This window comes from Phyllosticta citribraziliensis, assembly GCF_038025025.1.
Source record: "Phyllosticta citribraziliensis strain CPC 17464 chromosome Unknown J3D65scaffold_12, whole genome shotgun sequence".
Taxonomy (NCBI): Eukaryota; Fungi; Ascomycota; class Dothideomycetes; order Botryosphaeriales; family Phyllostictaceae; genus Phyllosticta; species Phyllosticta citribraziliensis.
In genome coordinates, this window is record NW_027117349.1 from 774,929 (window position 1) to 795,513 (window position 20,585).

At 55.9% G+C, this 20,585-nt stretch overlaps 6 protein-coding genes across 6 annotated transcripts; 5 read left to right on the top strand and 1 right to left on the bottom strand.

Annotated features, from left to right (window-relative positions):
- The first annotated feature begins 1,695 nt into the window (after positions 1-1,695).
- Positions 1,696-4,687, top strand: J3D65DRAFT_118718 (fork head transcription factor 1). The gene is made up of 4 exons (XM_066793805.1): positions 1,696-1,908; positions 2,070-2,200; positions 2,258-4,539; positions 4,598-4,687. The coding sequence occupies exons 2-4, from the start codon at positions 2,087-2,089 to the stop codon at positions 4,665-4,667; spliced, it is 2,466 nt and encodes an 821-aa protein (XP_066651380.1). The 5' UTR covers positions 1,696-1,908; positions 2,070-2,086; the 3' UTR covers positions 4,668-4,687.
- Positions 4,688-5,629: 942 nt separating this feature from the next.
- Positions 5,630-9,852, top strand: J3D65DRAFT_118746 (uncharacterized protein). The gene is made up of 2 exons (XM_066793806.1): positions 5,630-6,110; positions 6,242-9,852. The coding sequence occupies exons 1-2, from the start codon at positions 5,890-5,892 to the stop codon at positions 9,660-9,662; spliced, it is 3,642 nt and encodes a 1,213-aa protein (XP_066651381.1). The 5' UTR covers positions 5,630-5,889; the 3' UTR covers positions 9,663-9,852.
- A 1,090-nt stretch (positions 9,853-10,942) lies between these two features.
- Positions 10,943-12,393, bottom strand: J3D65DRAFT_637985 (glutathione S-transferase GstA). Its single transcript, XM_066801569.1, has 4 exons — positions 12,273-12,393; positions 11,848-12,070; positions 11,518-11,797; positions 10,943-11,452 (listed from the first exon to the last, which is right to left on the bottom strand). The coding sequence occupies exons 2-4, from the start codon at positions 11,931-11,933 to the stop codon at positions 11,057-11,059; spliced, it is 762 nt and encodes a 253-aa protein (XP_066651382.1). The 5' UTR covers positions 11,934-12,070; positions 12,273-12,393; the 3' UTR covers positions 10,943-11,056.
- A 190-nt stretch (positions 12,394-12,583) lies between these two features.
- J3D65DRAFT_606642 (uncharacterized protein) lies at positions 12,584-14,633 on the top strand (the record flags this gene model as incomplete). Its single annotated transcript, XM_066798453.1, has 5 exons — positions 12,584-12,737; positions 12,781-13,009; positions 13,058-13,336; positions 13,437-13,680; positions 13,734-14,633. The coding sequence occupies 5 exons, from the start codon at positions 12,584-12,586 to the stop codon at positions 14,631-14,633; spliced, it is 1,806 nt and encodes a 601-aa protein (XP_066651383.1).
- A 2,418-nt stretch (positions 14,634-17,051) lies between these two features.
- On the top strand, positions 17,052-19,262 carry J3D65DRAFT_637995 (major facilitator superfamily domain-containing protein; the record flags this gene model as incomplete). The annotated part of the gene is made up of 5 exons (XM_066801570.1): positions 17,052-17,286; positions 17,343-18,153; positions 18,223-18,368; positions 18,422-18,587; positions 18,773-19,262. Coding segments are annotated over 5 exons (1,591 nt in total), but the record flags the coding sequence as incomplete, so codon positions are not given.
- Positions 19,263-19,405: 143 nt separating this feature from the next.
- On the top strand, positions 19,406-20,263 carry J3D65DRAFT_637998 (uncharacterized protein). Its single transcript, XM_066801571.1, has 2 exons — positions 19,406-20,136; positions 20,201-20,263. Exons 1-2 carry the CDS (start codon positions 19,423-19,425, stop codon positions 20,219-20,221), a joined length of 735 nt encoding a protein of 244 aa, XP_066651385.1. The 5' UTR covers positions 19,406-19,422; the 3' UTR covers positions 20,222-20,263.
- Positions 20,264-20,585: the final 322 nt, after the last annotated feature.

The window sequence follows — 20,585 nt, forward strand, 5'->3', positions numbered from 1 at the left end:
ACCGTGGCTTCAGTGGGTGAAAAGGGGATGTGGAAGTCAACAAACGCGCTAGATGAATGAAACCGGAATGACGTCTCCTCAGGAGGGGTCAAGAGGATGTTTTGATCTACCGGTACTTTGTGTGTTGGAGCGACTTGGTGGAGCTTGATACCCAGCGAACATCGAGAAAAACGGCGGCTTCCTGGGTGCAGCCCTGGCGGTGAACGACAGCTCAATGAGGATGGCCGTGGTAGAGTGGGAGCGCTCCTTAGGTCCAGAAGTAGTGCCAGGAGTTGCTGTTTCATTTGAAACCCCTTGTGCCACCAATCGTAGCCAGTCCAGAATTGCCATGTTGAATTTGATGGATTTCTCCAATTGCAACTCGTGATGCGTTTGACTGAGCCATTCGCTCGAAGGAGTGAGGATAAAAGAAAGGTACATTTTTTTAGCGCGTCGAAAAGACGGGTTCAAATACGAACAAATCACGACGAGATATCTAGCCGCAAATGGTGGCAACGCGGCAGGTGGTATCCATGGATACAAAATGAAGTCTCCTTGGACGGCCGTAAGAGCCCCTGGGCTTGGAGTGTCGACGACGTGACGGCCACGCTGGTCGATTGTTTACGTGGCTAGTCATGGTCGTCGAAGGCGCGGGTGGATGATCCAGGCACATTTGGGCACCATTTGAGGTGTCCAGCCACAGCCGCTGTCGCGCGTCAAAGCGCAGTCCCACGTCACGTACCATTGTCGGGGAAGTGTGTGGGTAGAGAAATAGAAGCGGCACGGCTGAAGGATGGGGGCAAAGGGCCGCTTGATGCCGAAAGCGTTTGATTGAGATGGAGACGGAGTAAACAAAGAAAACATTGAGCGGCACGTGAAGAGAAGAGATGAAAGGATGCAATCAAGGCTCTGCAACTGGAAGAGCATGCTCGTAGCTTTTTCAAGATTCAATAGCGTCGAGGTGACGGCTTGTTGTAGGAGACGGGTGGTGTCGGAAGGAAGCAGGATCGATCTGGGACGGCGGACGGGGGGTGGTGAAGAGGTGGCCGAGCTTTGGGTGACTGCCATGCAAACTTCTGGCAACGACTTACAGACCCTTGTCTCTCTGCAGCACGGCGGCGTGAAATCCCTCGGAGCGGCTATGCCAGTCCAAGGGCGGGCGCCACTCTAGACGTGCAGCGGCTGTCAAAGCGGAAGAGACGAGCAAAAACCTTGCGTTTGTTTGGATAGACGTCGCGAAGAATGAGGTTGGAGTCGGCGACGGGGACAGACGCGCCCAGAGCCGAGCAAGGAGAAGGGGGCACGACGCGTGCTGGTGCTGCAAGGCGTGTGCGACGCGTCGTTGACCCAACAAGCGGAATTTGACAGGCCACCAAGCAAACGAGTGATGGCACCCAACGCGTAGGAATAGAGTTGGCAAGCAGCTGGGTTCGTTTTGATGTTTGCTAGGGGAGCGCAGCCGGAGGAGGCGTCGGTGGAAGCAGCCAGCGCCTTGGGCAAAATGTCAACCACAGCACGCGCACCCCCCATGGACGGACGGTCAAAATTACATAGACATATACTGCTCCATTCCTCGCCTCCTGTATTGACACTCATCTCCTGGCCTCGCAACCACGCCCTGTCCTGCGCTGCCCTGCCCTGCTCTCGGCTGGTCGACCCGGCGCGAATCACCGTGTCCAGCCAAGACCCGGGGCAAAGGTCAGCACGCCAAAACCCAAATAACGCGACTGCGCTGCCGGCCCGAGCCTCACTGCGTAAACGACTCCAGTCCACCACTCCACTGCACCACCTACCACCTACCACCTCGCCAACCACCTCACATTCGTCCCCCACCCAACAACCGCCGCCTGTCGCTTCTCCTGCGACCCTTCTCCGTCCCGACCGTCGCTGACATCGCTCGCTGTCCTCCTCCTGAGCCCGGCGTCGTCGGTAAGTCGTCTCTGCCCAGCCCCAATGCGCAGCGGGGCTGCCTTCAACGCGGGTAGCCTTCGTGCGCCTCCGCTTGCATCTCTCTCGAGTCCTTTGTCCCATCGACCCTTTGACTCCATCGCTCGTCCACAAAACTTGCACCACTGACATGCGCTTCGCAGACAGACATTTCGCCATCATGCCTCCGAGAGGTGGCCGCGGTGGCGGTCGCGGTGCAAAGCGCGAAGCCGTCGCCCAGGAGCAATCGGATACCCCCAACCCGGCAGACACTCCCACAAGAAAAAAGAGAAGAGTACGCTGCTGCCCCTAGCAAAAATCACACATGTCACTCCCGTTGACGACTTTGCAGCTGAACAACAACGACGCCGCTGAAACGGCTGCACCGCCCCGTCCTTCGTCAGCACAAAGCGATAGAACAATCGGCAGCGATTACGAGGCCGACATTGAAAAATCGACACCAGAAGAGCTGCTCACACAGGTTGTTCCCATGCTCAAGGTCGCTCACTATACGACAAACGCACAGGTCGATTTGTCAAACGAACTGCAGAAACGGGACCCAGTCATCGCTCAACGCGGGAGCACACAGGCATATGCCAAGATCGAAGGTCATTCTTGGGTCTATTTTGCAAAGTCAACCACCATTCTGATTGGAAGAGGCGAGCATGGAACGCGCAACCAAGCAAATGGCAGCACTCCCACCAACAGCCAGAACAATTTCGATGTCCAATCGCAGCAGCCACCCTCGTCAGACGCGCAGGTAAATATTGACCTTGGGCCCGACAAGCAGGTCTCCAGACTGCACGCATGGATCGAGTATGAACCGAACGACGGCCACTGGTTCATCATCGTCAATGGTCGCAACGGCCTGAAGCTGGACGATCGTACATTGTCTCGTGGGGAGAGGGTTAGGCTCCACTCTGGTGCCGTCATCAATGTTTGCGGCACGGACATGATTTTTGTGTGCCCAGGCGAGGATTTGCGCATCCATCCCATGATCTGGACAAGAAGCAAACAGGGAGAAGCAGGTGATGGTGAAGGTGGTCAAGAAGATTCCTATTTCCACGCCCACAACCACCAGGGCAGGCCTGCCGACAACCGTGGACTTCCCACAAGCAGCCAATTCAACCAAACTGCCCCCTCGCAACAGCAGCCAAACTCCAACCACGATCATTACCAGCAAGCTGCACCTACTTCCGGGCCGCTGGCGCCAAACACTCCCATTCCTTCGCGTATCAAGCAGTCGCCCAAGATCAAGACGTCGCCCTCCGCCGCGGGTGCTTACTCGCGCGGTGTCATGTTGGAAAGCACCGAGCATATCGACTATAGCGCTGATGGTGCCAAGGACCTGAAGCCTCCATTAAGCTATGCTCAGCTAATCGGCCAGGCAATCATGTCTTCTCCCGAGGAGCAGCTCACTCTTGCCAACATCTACGAGTATATCAAGAAGCATTACGCTTTTTACCGGTATAACGGCGGCGGGTGGCAGAACTCCATTCGGCACAACCTGTCTCTTAGCAAGCATTTCGAAAAGGTTGCGCGCCGCACAGACGAGCCTGGCAAGGGCATGAAGTGGCGCCTCGTCCCGGAGGAGCGCGAGAACTTTTTGAAGAAAGGAATCCACACCAAGAAGCATCGTATGGGGTCTTCCGGTCCAAACTCGCCGGCCATCGCGCAGGCCACCGAGCGTCTGCACGGTGCCGTTGAAGTCCAAACGCCGTCACATCCATCGAAATTTCAGGTAAAGGAGTCGCCGCGGTCCGTCACCCCGCCACTGGCCAGCTATCCAACGGCCAATGAATCCTATACTCCTGACCGCGGGCCACAGCCGCCCAGGACCAAGGCTCTCTTCAAGGACGATCAAATTTTCACGCCAATCAACGATCGGAAGCACGACATGGCGTCTTTCCCCCCAGCTTCGACGGCTAGCTTTGGGGCACCAACCAACCAAGAGAGCAACGTGAGGGCCACAGCCATCCCTTCCGACAGCAAGGACACCGAGCCCGGACCAACTCCCCGCGTGGGCCGTTCTTCGCTGGAGATTACCTACTCGCCGCCTGCCACCAATGGTTACAAGTCGGTAGGTTTGAATGATCTCCCAGACTCGACTTTCAATGGCCTGGTCACACCTCTTGTCGCGAGGAACCGCCCTCACCTGGCACCTCCCAGCACGGCAAAGATGCCCAGTCAGTACTGTTATCTCAGCTCTCCAGCGCCTTTTTGGAAGTTTGCCGACTTGGGGTCCACCCCTGCCCGCAACTTTGTCGACTCGAGCCCGACGAAAGAGGCTAAACCGTTTCGCTTTGGAAAGGGGCAGGAGGAGGAGGAAGAAGAAGAAGAGGAGGAGGAGGAGGAGGAGGAGGAGGAAGAGGAAGAGAAGCAGGAAGAGGGAGAGGAACCTGGGCCAATGCAGCCGAGCTCTCCTCCAGTTTTGGGTGTTGATGTTGATCGCAGCAGGGAGGGATCACGGGATGGATCTGGGTCTGGGGAAGGCGAGTCTCAAGACATGTCGCCCGCGACCCCGACACGTCCAAGCAGTCGGCGATTCAACACGGCAGAAGAAGCGGCGGTGAAGAAGCAGCTGCCTGCGCAATTCGAGGGTGATGACAAGGAAGAGGGAATCGATCTGATGAAGTAGGTTGCGGATTGGCAAAATGCAGAAGAATGTATGTCGCTAACTTGTTGCGTGCAGGGGATTCCAGGGCATCGGCAGCTTCCACCGCGGGCTGACCCAGAGTGCTGGATTCATTCGCCGTTCGTAATCGAGGAGACAGAAAGTAGACATGAGAGAAGGTGTATTATCACGCCATGGGTAATGAGGGCCGACCAATGAACCACACACGGGGACTGTTCGAAGGGGCGTTTGGGATTGCTTCTGAGCGACGCGCGTGAGCAGCAAACGATTGTACAGAGACACGTCTTTTCTTTTGGGGGGGCATCGAGAGGGCTGTTGGGGACGCGAGGCTACAGTGCGGGGTTTCTGTTATATGTGATTTTCTTTTTGCGCTTTGCATTGAGTTGCTTTGAAGCTCTATCAGACACGAGGGCTGGCGGCAACAGCGCAAACGGGCGATGAAACCGGGCGTGGCGCGGTGGATGTCAGTCCGAAGCGGTCGACACGACGGAGGAGGAGTAGACTAGCAACAGGGCAGTTTCAGAAGGTTGAGGCATTGTGGTGTTGAGTTCTCGAGGCATGTAGCTAGCCATGCGGGCGCGCGGTCCGGCGACGGGATCCATGCAAGCGGCCATGGCAAATCGCAATTCCCAGCAAATAAATCAGCACAAGGGCTGCAAACCCCCAACCCGTCACTGACTGACGCATGCCGCGTCGCGTGCTGCACTCACACTACACTGCCTTGCCTGCCTGCCAGCCTTTGCTTTTTTGTCTGTTTACCTCTTGCTCCAGTCGTCAGCTCCGGAGTCTGCGGCAGAATGACGTGAAGATGGTTGAGCCTTCCGCCTGACGCCTATTCGTTCAGCCCGCAGCCGCACGCAGCTCCAGGTCTCCGGTCCTCCACCTCAGACTGACCTGACTGGCCCGTCTCCGACCACGTTACGTCGTCGTTGCGGCCGCCGCAAGCATCCACCAACGTCTCGCCCCAAAACATACGCGCCCGTGCGAATTGATTCCTCGCAAGGAGAAGGAGCGCGCAGCACGAGCGCTCGTGCCAGGCGCAATTCTCCCCTGACGCGCACCCAACGCCAACCTACCTGAACCCGCCGACGGCTGCCTGGGTACCGACCTACCCTACCCTACCCACCGTCATCCTCCTCCTCTCCGCTCGCCCTTCTTCCGCCGCCTCCGCCCCATCGACTCCCAGGTCACCGCAGCTGACCAGCCCCGGGGCCTGACACGACCAAGACGTCCGCGACTCGGCGAGCCGCGCGTGTGCTCAACACCACCGCCGCCATCCCTCCCTCTCCCAACGTCGCCGCCCCAACAATACCCCACCTCGCCCGCAAGGTGTCAGCCTTGTTGCCACAATGAATCATATCCGCCAGTCGTGTCGCCCGAAACACCAGGTCCTCATCCTCAAGTGCTATCCCCAGTTGCAAAAGGGCTACCGGGAGGCAGAGGTCAAGCCGAACAGTTCGGAGTTGAGTTATCTGCTGTACTATGCCTCGACGCGGCGCACGAAATTGGTCAAGGTGGGCGAGTTCCTGGACAAAAGAACTGCGGGCGACGTGTGGAGACGGAGAATAGGGTACGTGACATTTATTCTACCTTTGGATGTTTTTGAACGAGTTGCGCGCGTCCATGCAAGGGACTTCTTAGTGGGAGATCTGGTCAAGACAAGAGGCAGTAGTGCGCCTGCTAACATGTTGTGCTCTGCAGAAACGTCCTGGTTACTCTTCAAATCCTAAAGGCCCTGATTGAAAAATGTCCCCGCGACATTCCTCTCTACGCTCTGAGCCTCTTTAGCATCCTCCGCACCGTCCTCAACTCCAATGACATCACACTTGTAGAGGCATCTGTACCGACATTTGAGACATTATGCGCGCATCTCGACGCAGCGGCCCTCGCCGCCGACAACGAACTCGCTTCCCTTTATGAAGAAATTGTACAACTTTATGCATTCTTCGCCAACAAGGAGAAGGAGAAGGAAGCAGGTCAGCTTTGGACCATGGAAATACGGTTTAGAAAAGCCGGCTTGTCGGCGATCAAGGCCGCTGCTGGCAGTGAATGCCTGGGCGCAGACGCTGGTAAACAACTAAGCGTTATTGTGCCTGTGATTTTAGTCAACCTGTACTCGACCGAGGGGATAACCTTGACGCAGTTGGAACTTAGGGAAAAAGAGAGGGAAGACATGGACAAGGAGGCAGCATACAACCGGCGAAAAAGCTCGTCTACAATGCGCACCGTCGAGGACGGAGACGCCGGGGCCGTAGCCAGGACTACCGAGGACTCGGACAAGATGGCCGAAGAGGAAGCCGGCATCATCGCACTCCAAGCGCTGCGGAATATCTTCGAAGCGGTGAGCAGAGATCAACTGCGCCAGGCTACTGCCGCCGTTCTCAAATTCATATCGACCCGCGTAAAATGGACGGAACATTTTCCCAACGGCAACGCTGATGGCTCATGGGCAACTACTCTATTCGCCATGATGTCTGGTTGGGCGCCTGTCCAGGACCGTTTTGTCATTCTCGTGACAGCATCGCATACGCTCGTCCACACCAAAATTGTCGAAGAGCATTTGGATCAGGAGTACGTTCTTGCCACCATCATCACTTGGCTTCTTGGCGACGCCCGAATCAACTTCATCGGATTATCCGTCATGGATGTTCTTATTGGCCTGGTCAACCACATACTCAAGCTTTTGCACGTCAAAAGCCCGAGTTTGATGAATGGCGACGCTGGCGCAAAAGCTAGTAAAGAGACTCTCGAGGCTGCATCAACACCGGCCACCCAAACTCCTTCAGCAAGCCTCGCTGACGTGGTCGACCGGACGGCAGCTCCGTCCGAGGCGAGAGTGAGGCTGCTCAAGCAGCTTAAAAACTGTATTGCAAACCTCGCAAAGCATATTTACTACAACGACCAGATTCCGGACATGCTTCAGGCAATCTTGATTCGCCTGAAGCCGTCGACCGGTCCCAACCAATCGATCGCTGCCACCACGGCAGCGGCAATCGAAGAATCCACGGCCATCGTGGATTTGGCTGCCAGCACAGGTTCGCTGAGCGAGAAAGTACCAGCGGGATCCTTCTTCAGCTTCGAGACGGCGCGTGTTGTCGCTCTCGAGGCCATCAAAGACATTCTCCATGTGGCCAATTCTCCAAGTACGGACTCAGACGGCAACAAGAGCTCGATCGGCCGGAGCCGGGTGAGCGTCGACGTCTGGGAAGGCACTCAGTGGCTGCTTCGTGACCCATTCGCTAAGGTGCGTCGATCGTACGTCGACACCTTGCTCACATGGCTGGAGCTCGAGGTTCGCAAGTCGGATTTGCGGGTTGTGGACCCGAGAACTGAGCGAAAAGAGACCGGGAGAAGAGAAGGCGACAACCTGGCGCGTAGGGCCGTATCGAATGCGAGTCAAACGAGAAGTCGAGAGAAGAGTCCAAGAAGGCTGAGAACGAGTTTCATGCCACTTTTGCATCTTGCAGTCTACGACAATGCGCTGCAATTTGCAACCTCTCCGGACGACGGCGCGGACATCGAATTCGTGTTGTTGCATCTCCTGCTGTCTCGGTTGGCACTGAAATTGGGTGTCAACGCTCTCCTGACTGGCCTTCCAATGATGATGAGGCTGCAAGAGGATATATCCACTGTCGAAGAAGCGACGGCAAAGATTCGCATTGGCAGCTTGGTTCACGGCTACTTTTGGGCTCTTGCGCATGCCTTTGCATTCGAGAGCAGTCCCACTGGCCTCCAAATCACGGCGGAGATCAACCGACGCAAAGAGCGCGGCTTGTGGCTCGAAGGCATTACCGTCCCTCCTGTTGAGCTTCAGGACATTGACACACGGACCCCAGCAGCGGGAGCTAGAATGCAGGAACCCGTTGATCTGAAACCCTTTGAAGATCGTCAAGACTTGGTCGACAGGATATCGGATGGCTATTCTGACGCCATGTACTCGCCGCCCAACAGCCCCCCGGCCAGCCCGGGACGATCGAGCATTCCGAACCTCAATGTCAACGTGCCATTGTTCACAGGTCTCGGTATTGACAGCAATCTTCAGAGCTCTCCGCCACGTGCAGAAGTCAAGGAGGCCCTTACCCCTGCCAAGTCGAACATGCTGCCCGTCAAGATTCGAGACCAAATGCTTGAATCCTGGAACAAGGAAGCCGTGCTCGCAATCATGGCAGCACACTACGACGCCAGCTCTGCGTCAGGCTCCCTTTCACACCGAACGAAGCGCGCCCATTCAGCCGTTGGCGCTGCCGCAGGTGGTGCGTCAACACCAAATGGCTTCCTTGGTGTCAGTGCTGGCTATGGAAGCCCCAACGGTCTGCCTCACCTCAGTCCCAGCCCGAGTATTGTCGGGAACCACCGCGCCGCTCTTGGTGCCCTCAACGACCATCATCATCGCAACGGTGCCAACGGCTCGCCCACGACCAGCAGCGCGCGCTCAGCCGTGCGTCTCGATGACCTCAAAAAGGTCCTCACGAACCAAGGCGACGGGCCTCTACCCCTGACCCGACACGGCCGGGACTCAGGGACCGCCGAGGGGGCTGACGAAGCCGTCGATGACGACGACGAGTCGTTCATCTCAGCAGACTTTTCAGCCAGCGAGTACTCGTATGCAGCGCCCGGGTCGAGCTACAGCCACGCCAACCCAGACGACCCCAACGCCCGCCCGCCCCTCAGCACCGTCCCATCGTCGACCCTCGACGCCAACACGCCGACAGGTGACTACTCGGACCCTTCGAGTCCCAACGGCCACATTGACCACGTGCCCCCCGTGCCCCCTCTCCCCGCTGGCGTAGAGCCGGCCGCCGTCTCCAAACACCCCTCGCCGCCTGGCACCACGTCGACCCACCCCAATTCCAACGGCAATCTGCACGCGCGCTCCCTCAAGTCGCGCGGCGCGCAGTCTGCCCGCAGCAGTCGCGGCCGCAGCCGCAGTCGCAGTGCCGCGGCGTCGGCCGTCAGCAACGGCCAGAGGAGAACGAGCGGCGCCAGTGGCATCATCGGCGCCGGCTCTGTCGGGGTGGCCAAGGTTGATCTGGGCGGCCTTTTGGCGGGCATCGACGTCGATGGGGATAGTGGGGATGATGGCATTAACGTTGGGGTTAAGCGGGGGAGGGCACCGTATTAGGGTTGTCGTCGTGAGTGGAAGAGCGAAAGAAAGGGGTTGTTGATGGGGTGTTGATGTTGTTGTGCGGTTGTTGCGGGGTGCCGTTTGAGCCTTCTTGTTCTTTATTTTGTCTAGAGTCTGCCTACCTGCCTGCCTGCCTGGCCCTTTTTTACAACTTCCGGGGGGGTTGGTTGGTTCCATATGGTAGATTGACGGTTTGATAGGTAGTGAGTGTGGATGGATGGATGGATGGATGGTCTGATTCATTGTGTGTCTGTGTTTGCGTGAACTGGACTGTTTGTACTTGACTAGAGCAAGAAGGCAAGGCAGAGCGAGCGGAGCGATTGTGTGTGTGTGGAGAGCGAGCAGCTCCCGATCAGCCTCCTCCTCGTCATTTCCCATGTATGTGTGTGTGCGTATGGAGCGTGTCAGGTTCAACAGCGTAGTCGCCGGCTTGTCTGTCTGTCTGTCTGCTATTCAGTCTTCAGTCACTGCATCTACCCACCACTCTTCATGTACTCTTTGCGCTGGTGGTCGCTTTGCTTGCTTGCTTGCTTCCTTCCTTCTCCTCCGTCCGTCCGTCTGTCCGTCGCCCCAGACATCACCATCTCTCTCATCTGTCTACATACAGACCACTCACTTACTCACTCACACTCCACGGACGGCGCGCACGCGCTTGTATATAGGATACTGGGGCGACGTGGGACGATGTGGGACGTGTTGGAGGGCGTGCGAGCAGACGGGCAGACAGACAGGCAGGCAGGGAGGCAGAACTTAAAAGTAGTATAGAATGAACGCCGCCCGATTGATCGGTCAGACAACGTCTCTTGGTGACTTGGTTGCGTGATTTTGTTGACACGTCGGCGCTTTGGAGGCTCCCGGGCTGTGTGGGCTGGCTGGCTGGTGGCATCTCGACTGGGGCTTACGAGGGGGCAGATTGGGGTGGTTGTGTTGTAGCAGTGATACCTAAGGCAGGGTGGAGGAGTGCACGTGCTCAGTGCCATGCGGGAGGGAGCGCCTCCATCAAGCTTGCAAGCTTCTGGCTGGGGCGTGCCATGTGGTTTCCGTCCTAGTGTAGTGGGCGATGTGAAGATGGGGTCTGGGGTTTAAGCTTTGCGAGGGGACAAACTGTGTCTGAGTGGTGAGGATGTAGCTTGGCTCGTCGTTGAAGAGGGCCGGCAAATCATTACTACCGTTGGCGCAAGGAGTTTGGGTTTGGGCAGTGCGTTTTGAAGGTTCAAGGTGATTCGTCCCCCAGATTCTGGATGACGCATGGACGATTTCGCAGAGTGGCAATGAGTCCTTCCCAAATCGAATGACATTGATACGCTTTTATTTCGTGTCTCCTGGCATTTTGCTTCGTGCAATCGTCAAAGAACATGGCTCACAGCCGTAGGTACTTGCAAGCTTGCTTGCTAGTCCTTCTTCGCATCAGCCTTCATGCCCTCCTGAACCCACTTCCTCGCCTGAGCCGCCTGCGCCTCAACCTTGGCGGGATCCTTGAGCAGCTCCTTCATCTTGTCCTGGTCAGGCACGTTTCTTCCCTTCTCGACGCCGGGCCGGGCAGCCATGCGGTCCTCCCAGGCCTTGAGCGCCGGGAACTCGTTGACGTCGACGCCGCACCACAGCGAGGCCGACACCCAGCCAAAGTGCGCAATGTCGGCAATCGTGAGCTTGTCGCCGACGAGGTACTGGTTGCCCGTCTCGCTGAGGTGCGTGTCGAGGACGCGGTAGAGGCGGCGCGTCTCGTTCTGGTAGCGGTTGATGCCGTAGGGGATCTTCTCGGGGGCGTAGCGGAAGAAGTGGTTGGCCTGGGGGACACGCAGTGTTAGCATTTTAACTCGAGCCGTGGCATTCCCTGAGCTGCTTCTCTTACTTGGCCCTGCATTGGTCCCACGCCCGCGTTCTGGAAGAAGAGCCAGTTGTTCGTCTCGTAGTACTCGCGGGTGCCCTCGGGATACGATATCTTGTGGTCCTTGTCGTACTGGCTCACCAGGTACTGCATGATGGAGCCGGATTCGAACAGGCGGATCTTCTGGCCGTCGCTGAAGGCGTCGGTCAAGGCCGGGATGCGGCCATTGGGGTTGATTGCGAGGAACCACGGCTCCTTCTGTGTGTTCTTGGAGATGTCGATCTTTTGGACTTGGTATGGAAGCCTTTGGCAAATTAGCTCCGCTCTTGCAAAGAGGTTCGCTCGTCTCGTTACCCAAGCTCCTCCAAGGTGATGGAGATCTTGACGCCATTGGGCGTCTGGGTAGTGTAGAGCGTGATGTCGGGCTTTTGTGCTGCCATGATGTTGGATGAGGTTGCTTTGTCTGTGATGCTTGAGTTGAATGCGGCCGCTCTATATAAGTAGCGATGGCGACATGGTGGTGCACCAATGGTGGGGCAAGCGGCACCGATCGTAGCGGGGTGCTTAGAAATGTACACTGGCTTGTCAATCTCACGTCAGTGGACTCTGTGCTCCATCGATTTCCAGATTCGGAAAATATTCATTGAGACGATGGATCAGTGTCTAATATCCGTTCACAGCAAAAGAGCTCAGGCGCAGAATAAACACCCTGACTTGCGGGTGGTTTCCAACGTGAGGTTGTCAATTTTGGGGAAGTGAAGCTGTGTTTGGGCTCATACAAACGCAAATATCGTAGATGAGGCCACTGGAGTTGAGTCTGGATGGCACCGCAGCTTGTTGTAATCAGCGGGACAGGGTCTTGCGTCGTCCGTTGAAAGATGTCCGGTTGCTCACAGACACCACCGAAAAGCAGATGAGCCTGAGGCGCCACTCCTCGGTCTCACCTCGGAAGAATGAGCGTCCACATTGGATGACTAAGTCCTCCATTTGCCGAAGCCTGTCCGCAGAAGTTGTCTAAGACAGGCCCGCCTCTTCATTTGGAGCTTCAGCCTACACTCCACGACAACTCTCCCTCGACCCACCGGCAATCATGGCTTGGCGCAACCAAGGCATCACCGGATCCAACAACATTCCCTTGGGAAATCGTCGTCGCTTTGGTGGCGACGGTGAGGACACTGGCTATGACCCGTCCGCTCCCGCCACTGGTCTTTCTGACCTCAAGCGCGGCCGGAGCCCGACGCGTGGTAAGCCTCTCTCCAGCTCTTCACTTTGGATGACACTGACCAGAGCTTGATGTGATAGAATCTATCCTCTCCGATGGCGCCAAACGCCGCAAGAAGCGCAACCGCTGGGGTGACGCGTCGGACAACAAGGCCGCTGGCCTCATGGGATTGACCACGGCCATCACGGCCCACATGACTGCGGAGCAGCTCGAGGCTTACACCCTGCACCTGCGTATCGAAGAGATTTCCCAAAAGCTGAGGATTAACGATGTTGTCCCAGCCGATGGTGACAGGTACGTCCGCCTCCCCAACGCTTTCTGGCTTGAGCTCACACTGGGCAGATCTCCTTCGCCTCCGCCGCAGTACGACAACTTCGGTCGTCGTGTAAACACTCGCGAGTACCGCTACCGCAAGAAGCTCGAGGACGAACGTCACAAGCTTGTTGAAAAGGCCATGAAGATCATCCCGAACTACCACCCGCCCTCTGACTACAGGCGCCCAACTAAGACCCAAGAGAAAGTCTACGTTCCAGTCAATGACTATCCGGAGATTAACTTCAGTATGATTGCTAACCCTCGATCTCTAACCTTTCCATCTTGCACTCTCGTGTCGCACACAGTGTCTGTGGCATTCCATGTAATGCGCAGCGTTGCTATCGTCACTAACCCACTCACTAATCCCGCACTTACGTCCTTGATGAGAACTACAAGCTAACAATAGGGTTTCTTCCTTACTAACAGTTGGACTCCTCATCGGACCCCGTGGTAACACTCTGAAGAAGATGGAAACCGAATCAGCCGCCAAAATCGCCATCCGCGGCAAAGGATCCGTCAAGGAAGGCAAAGGTCGCTCGGATGCTGCCCACACAAGCAATCAGGAAGAGGACTTGCACTGTCTCATCATGGCCGACACCGAGGAGAAGGTCAACAAGGCCAAGAAGCTCATCAACAACATCATCGAGACGGTGAGTTCCATTCCTCTCCAGTTTCTAGTCAGACTTTCAACTAACACATACAGGCCGCATCCATCCCTGAAGGCCAGAACGAGCTCAAGCGCAACCAGCTTCGTGAGCTCGCCGCCCTCAACGGTACACTGCGTGACGACGAAAACCAGGCTTGTCAAAACTGCGGACAGATTGGTCACCGCAAGTACGACTGTCCCGAGCAGCGCAACTTCACAGCCAACATCATTTGTCGCGTTTGTGGCAATGCTGGACACATGGCCCGCGATTGTCCCGACCGTCAACGCGGCGCAAACTGGCGCAACAACGACCGTGCCGCAAGACCTGGGGCTGGCGACCATGTCGACCGCGAATACGAGTCTCTCATGGCCGAGTTGGGAGGCGGCGCTGCTCCTGCTGCTATCGGTGGTTCTGGTCCTCAGCACCGCATCGAGGCGGGTCCAGGTGGCTATGATGATCAGGGTGATCGGGATATGAAGCCTTGGCAACGCGGTCCCACTGGTGCTGCTGCCCCCTGGCGCCAGTCCAGAGAGGAGCGTGATGGTGGATCGTCGGCTCCTCCTTGGGCCAGTGGTGGTGGCCGCGGCGGAAACGACAGTTATGGTTACGGCGCACAATCTGGTGGTTATGGAGCTCCCGCTGCGCCTGGCGCTGCTCCTGGCGCTGCTCCTGGCGCTGCTCCCTGGCAACAACCTGCAGCTGTGCCTCCTCCTCCAGGTGGCGGTTATGGCTATGGCTACGGCTATGGAGCTGACCCCAACGCTGCCTATGGACAACCTGCCATGGGCGCACCTCCAGGCCTTGCTCCGCCGCCTGGCATGCCCGCCATGTACTCGGGCTACCCTGTGGCTCCGGGAACTTCTGGCAGCCCTCCTCCTCCGCCGCCTCCGGGCGACGCTCCTCCTCCGCCACCTCCGAGTGACCAGCCTCCTCCACCTCCTCCCCCGGGCGCGTAAGCGATTCATCAGTTCGTCAGATGTGATTGGTTCGACTTTGAGAATTCGGCACTTGGGATTCGGCGCGGTATTAGGAAGTAGGGACTACTAACTTCGTCTCGAGGTTTGTTCCGAGTTCCGAAAATGGATATCTTGCAAAGCATTGACCTTTAGCACTTGGGATCAGCAAGACTTTTTGCCCGCGCTGATTGCCGAGACTTGTCGATTCTACTCGTAGCCGCGATTTTTCTGGACATCCGGCGACGGCAGAGTGACTTGCGCAACGTTAGGTAGGTAGATGATTCAAAAGTGGGCGCGACTAGCACATTCACTCTTGACGTGCTTTTCTTCGTTCTTTCGCTTCCGCCTAATATCAAGGAGCTACTCTGCAATCATGAACCTTGGACATGAGACAAGAATCACGACATGCTCCGTTCGAATGCGCCAGTCCATCTCTGCTTGAGCTTGACATCATCTTCATGTGCTTAACGCTTACGACACATACCAAGAATGATGTAATTTTCGCAATCAGAAGCGTGTCGCTTCTCTCCTTTGGTTGCTCCTTAGATCATCCAACCTCGGACTCGGTCCAGCCGTTGTTCCAGCTGCGGAAAATTTCCATTCGCGGTGTTTGTGGTTGGCGCCTTGCTCCAAGGTCCGACCTTGATCAGCTGCGCTCAGAGACGCTAGGTACTTGCCGCCACCTACCGTTTCCCAGTTTTGCGCTCGCAAGTACCCCACGGGGAAGATTGGCGGCGCGGTACAAATGCAACATGGCTGACACTGAACCTGTAAGTGACCACATGGTACCCACAAACGGCGAGATATCCATATTGTCGTCTGGTACCTAACCACTACCGTCCATCGTGGTCATCCGCATGTTGACCGAAGCGGATCTCCGCCTCATTTTTGAGCAATCTCTTGTCATCTAAGCCACGGTACCTGTCCACGAGATCACAACAAGATGGATGTTGCTTTGGGGAGAGGACCAAGCAATATGCAGCTGCTTGGCCTTGGCCCAAAAATGTCCACAGATCTGGCCCGTCCCACATCGGACGCTCTGTCTGACTTGGCTCGTGTCTTCGACTTCTTGTCACCTTGGTAAGCCAAGAGATGTGCAGTCTGCTCGGTGCCATGTGCGAGCTTGCCCGCGCACGCTAACAACGTCTTTTCAAGAGCTTCGATTCTGTTCTCTGGGCCAAAGTCAATGTGAGATGGCCAAGTACAATACCACGGAAGCTGTCAAACTTGGTACGGAGACATTCTCGAATTTAATTCCCGCAGGACCGTCTGAGTTGCAAAGGTAACATGATTCGTGTTGTTTGTCCGCTTGGCCCGTAATGGCAGGCCAAGACGACCCGTCTGAGGTGGGCGGATCAATTTGAGGGCAAGTTGATCGGCAAACCGACCCCGCTCCTCACATTCAATGTGTGTGTGAGGACATTTGCTTTATCTGCACGGCACTCAAGGACAAAGCAACAGATTGCTCCAACAAAGGCACGGACTCGGACTGAACGACCTGAGAATTTCCATAACTGCTCCGTATTCGCATCCGAAAAAGGTTGAACAGCGTTCATGTCACCGTCCACGTCGGCTCGCGCGGTCAACCTTCTGCATGCGCCAATCAGGGAAATCGATTCTTGGGATATCTCTTCAATGCAGACTGACGGCGACACAGCCGATTTCGCGTTGTTCGTTCGCACCCAACCTAGCGGGCCTTGCAATTGCAGACCAGGAGGCCCAGGGTAGTCGAGTGTGGGCTCGATGCTCCGGGCCATGTGAGTGTGCGGGGTGTTGGTTCAGCCACCCCACGGGGTATGCCTGTCGGGCCGTCGTCTGGCTCTAGTTCCGTTTCAACGGGCTGAAGGGGCTCCTGATTGGCCAGAATGGTCGATGCTGGAGCGTTGCGACAGAGTTCCGCAGCCCTTGTTCTCCAAGCTACCGAGGCTCCTTTCTAGTGTCCATGGCCTTCATGAGAATGTAGCTATGGGTGGAAATGGGGAGGCTCATATTAAAGTCATTGCGGTGCATTTTCATCCCGCATTGCATCTGACATTCCGTCCCTGGGAGCTCTGATTGCTTCTTGAACTACACGTAAACGGCTGTGGTGGTGGCATTTTGCGCCTCGTTCTATCTCAAGATTTTGAAACCCATCTTACCCCACCAATCTTCACCATGGCGACGCAGGATCGCCAGCCAAATGGCCACGACGAATCCCACTCTTCAGAAGACCTTGAGAAGCAAAGAACAAACCAAATCGAACAAACGCAATCTAACCCCTCGGTGGAACCCATCAGGACGATTTCGAGAGTCCCAGGGAACCCAAACTACTACGAGAAAAATGGACTCCGGACATATGGTGATGGCATGGAACACGACCATGAGCCGCCGGTAGCACCACCATCTTGTAACAGAGTCCAGCAGTGCTAATACAGAGCAGATGACGGTAAAACGCTTCATGGCAATCGTAGCCATGTGCTTCCTTTGGGTGGCATCGCAAATCCCCGTTTACCTCTTCGGCGGCTGCATCACTCTCATTTACTCTGACATAGGCGGCAGCGACACGTACATTTGGTCCGTCATTGGCAATCTGCTGGCCATCGCCGCGGTGACGCCGTTTGTTGGCGCCTTTTCTGATCTATTTGGCCGTCGCTGGGTCGGTGCCGCTGGAATGGTTTGTACAAACGCATCCCAGATTCACGAATGATTATTGCTAATGCTGCACCCCAGGCACTCATCACACTCGGCATGATCATTTGCTCTGTTGCTGGCAACATGAATGTCTTCATTGCCGGTATGGTTATCGCGGGCGTCGGTGGTGGTGTTTGCGAGTTGACCGCGCTGGCTGGCACTGGTGAGCTGGCACCGACTTCCAAGCGTGGTCTCTACGTCGGCGGCGTGATTCTCAGCATTCTGCCATTCTGCCCGGCGGTGTTGTGGGCCCAGCTCATCTCCAAGACTTCATGGCGCTACAACGGCCTGTTCGCTGCTCTCTGGTCCGCCATCGGCCTGGGCCTCCTGCTCGCCTTCTACCACCCTCCGCCTCGCGTCAACTCTCAGGGCTTGAGTCGCAAGGAGATTACACGGCGCATTGACTACGTCGGAGGCTTCCTAGCCACGGCTGGAATCGTACTCTTCCTCATGTCTCTCGTATGGGGAGGCTACCAGCACCCCTGGAAGAGCGGGCACGTCGTTGCTCCCATGGTGATTGGCATCTTGTGTCTCATTGGATTCGTCATCTGGGAGTGGAAGTTTGCGACGTGGCCCCTGTTTCCCGCTCGCATCAAGCGGGACCTTCGCAACATGTCTCTCATCCTCCTCATCACCTTTACCTCCGGAGCAAACTTCTTCAGTGTCTTGGTCTGGTGGCCAGTCCAGTCCGAGTCAATGTACGACAAAGACCCGATCCAGGTCGGCATCCGGAGCTTGCCGATTGGCTTTGGTATCATTGGTGGTTCCGTGGTCGTGGCCTTCTTGGTCACGCTGTTGAACGGGAAAATCAGAACCTTGATGGTCATTTCTTGTGCGATGATGACCGCTGGTATGTTTCCCCTGCCTCTTACCGTTCTTCTTCCTGCTCTCGTGGTTCAAAGTGCTAATCGGTAACTAGGAACTGGCGGCATGATCGTCGCTGATCTCAACAACCTCCATACTGTATACGCTGTTCTTACCCTGGCAGCCTTGGGCGTCGGCGGCGTCATCATTCCGTGCCAGATCATCATTACGATCATCTGTCCCGATGATCTAATTGCCACCGTAAGGTTCCCTTCTCGGTTTTGGGAAGTTCCTAGGACTGACGTTGTTGACAGGCCACGGCTATGGCGTTGTCCGTCCGCATGATCGGCGGCTGTATCGGCTTTGCCATTTATTACAACATTTTCAAAACGCACTACACTGACAATGCGTACACGACAATCGCTCCGGCCGCCATCACTTATGGCTTTGTCTTTGACACAGCCACTATTTACAACATTGGTATGTAGCCCCTTTCCCCTTCAGTTTTGTGTGAACCCAAACACACCGTGGACATCAAAGGAGAATGCGGGCCCTGGCACTGTTGTACCATGGCTAGAGCCACGCAACTGTCCTTCGTCACTTCAAACGCACCAAACAAGTTGCCAGTCTTCCACACAAGCCGTGACGCTGACACTTCCTCGCAGCTCTCGACATCTCGGCCAATCTGAACAAGAACTTGACGACGTACCCGACGCTGCGCAACAACCCAGTCGGCGTGGAACGCATCATCGAGGCCGGACGCGAGTGCTTCGCCAAGTCCTTCCCCCACATGTACTGGGCGGGCGTCGGGTTCGGCATTGCAAGCACCGTGGCGGCCGTCTTCTTGGGCGACATCACGCAATACCTTGACGATCACATTGCAGTTTACATGGGCTAGACTTTGCTGGCGACGGAAATTCGGCAGGGACGCAGCATTCGTTTTTGGGTTTGTTCGCACTGTTGCTGGTTTTGGTTTTGTGAACTCGTAAAGGCAAGTGAAGGAGGCACAGGAAGAGAAATTGTGTGGTCTTGTTCGACGATGCGTTTCGACTGATGAGATACTGGTTGTCGCTCACTTTTGAATTTATTCGGATATGTCCATAGGTTGGCTGGAAGTGTCAATAGAATACAGTTCGCACCATTGCCTGGTTGAGAAGACATTGCAATCATGCGAAGTTTGCAAGTTGACACGATCACATGCAAAGGGACGGGAAGTGATTTGAGATTGCCAAGTCTTGTCCTTTCACAAAGCAAAATGGGAAGCACAGATTTTGAAAGAAAGTGTATTTCTACCACGCAGCAAAAGCGAGCAAAAATGATACATCAAGTATCATACATGCAACTAGCTACAATCAAGTCCCCGAAGAAAACTCGACAAGCCAAAAAGGAAACCACTTACTCATCGTCGTCGAAGAGGGCGCTCTCAGCGCTCAGAAAGCGCTCCACATCCTTTGTCTCGGTGACCTGGGAAGGTTCCTGCAACGGCTCTTGGGCCGGCCGAGGCACTGCCTCAGACTGGCGGACCTCAAATGTCCTCCACTGCGCGCGATTCTTGTCGAGCTTGATCGTAATGACCGCCGCTTGGAAGCGCTCCTCCAGCAACCCGTCCTGGACACCAGCAATCGCGTCCTGGAAGAAGTCCCAAACGTCGCCGCGGCAAGAACCCAGCGAGACTTGCAGCGCCACGTTGGCGAGCAGGCTGCGCGTGAAGCCCCAGTCGTCCGCGTGGTTGGTGCAGATCTCCCGAATCACGGCAACGCTGGGAGTCACGCGGTACACCTCGTTGAGAAGCGTCTGGTGCAGCGTCTTGTGGAAAGGGAAGATGTCGAGCACCTGCATCGCTTTGTACGTTTGCAAGCGGCGTTCGAGCGAGTTGTTGTCCCGGAAGTTGAAGTCGAGTGGCGTGCCCGTCGTCATGCTCCAGCGGAGCTGCCCGAGCACGAAGCCGGCGGCGTTCAGGTCGAGCGGGATAACGCCGAAGTCGAGGGCCTCGACGTTGCGCTTCGTGGAAAGCTGCGTGAGGAGCTGCCTGATCCCGAGAGAAAAGTGCATCAGCACTGCCTTGGGAATTGCTTTGATGGTGTGTGCCTTACCGTAAGGCGTTGTCCAGTTGATAGCGATGTACTTACCACTGTCATGGGGAGCCTCTGAGGTGCTGGGGTGTTGTTGCGAGGCAGACATCGTATATGCGATGGTTAGCTTCTGATGCGTGCGGCTTACCTGTTCGTAGTTTGGTCTTTGGGTTTGCTCGCTGGTGCGATGATGAAGAGTTTGTGTTTGTAGTGGGGTCTTTGAATCTATATCAGACCAAAGAATTGCTTGTTTTTGAAAAATGCAACGTTATCAAGAGATTCTTGACAAAGCCTCTCAATGGCTGAGGATCAGAAAGACTAAACAATGCGATGCTCCACAGAAACAAAGCCCGTGTAGGATGCTTTGCACTTCCCCCAAGCCATAACAATGGAAATCTCTGTTGTG

Excerpts from the sequence above, each read along its gene's own strand:
- J3D65DRAFT_118746 (XM_066793806.1), top strand. The coding sequence starts at position 5,890 with ATGAATCATATCCGCCAGTCGTGTCGCCCGAAACACCAGGTCCTCATC. Across the intron at positions 6,111-6,241 it reads GTGTGGAGACGGAGAATAGG|AAACGTCCTGGTTACTCTTC; the intron begins GTACGTGACATT and ends TGTGCTCTGCAG.
- J3D65DRAFT_637998 (XM_066801571.1), top strand. The coding sequence starts at position 19,423 with ATGATACATCAAGTATCATACATGCAACTAGCTACAATCAAGTCCCCG. Across the intron at positions 20,137-20,200 it reads AAAGCTGCGTGAGGAGCTGC|CGTAAGGCGTTGTCCAGTTG; the intron begins CTGATCCCGAGA and ends TGTGTGCCTTAC.
- J3D65DRAFT_118718 (XM_066793805.1), top strand. The coding sequence starts at position 2,087 with ATGCCTCCGAGAGGTGGCCGCGGTGGCGGTCGCGGTGCAAAGCGCGAA. Across the intron at positions 2,201-2,257 it reads CCACAAGAAAAAAGAGAAGA|CTGAACAACAACGACGCCGC; the intron begins GTACGCTGCTGC and ends ACGACTTTGCAG. Across the intron at positions 4,540-4,597 it reads GAGGGAATCGATCTGATGAA|GGGATTCCAGGGCATCGGCA; the intron begins GTAGGTTGCGGA and ends TGTTGCGTGCAG.
- J3D65DRAFT_637985 (XM_066801569.1), bottom strand. The coding sequence starts at position 11,933 with ATGGCAGCACAAAAGCCCGACATCACGCTCTACACTACCCAGACGCCC. Across the intron at positions 11,798-11,847 it reads ATCACCTTGGAGGAGCTTGG|GCTTCCATACCAAGTCCAAA; the intron begins GTAACGAGACGA and ends AATTTGCCAAAG. Across the intron at positions 11,453-11,517 it reads TGGGACCAATGCAGGGCCAA|GCCAACCACTTCTTCCGCTA; the intron begins GTAAGAGAAGCA and ends CGTGTCCCCCAG.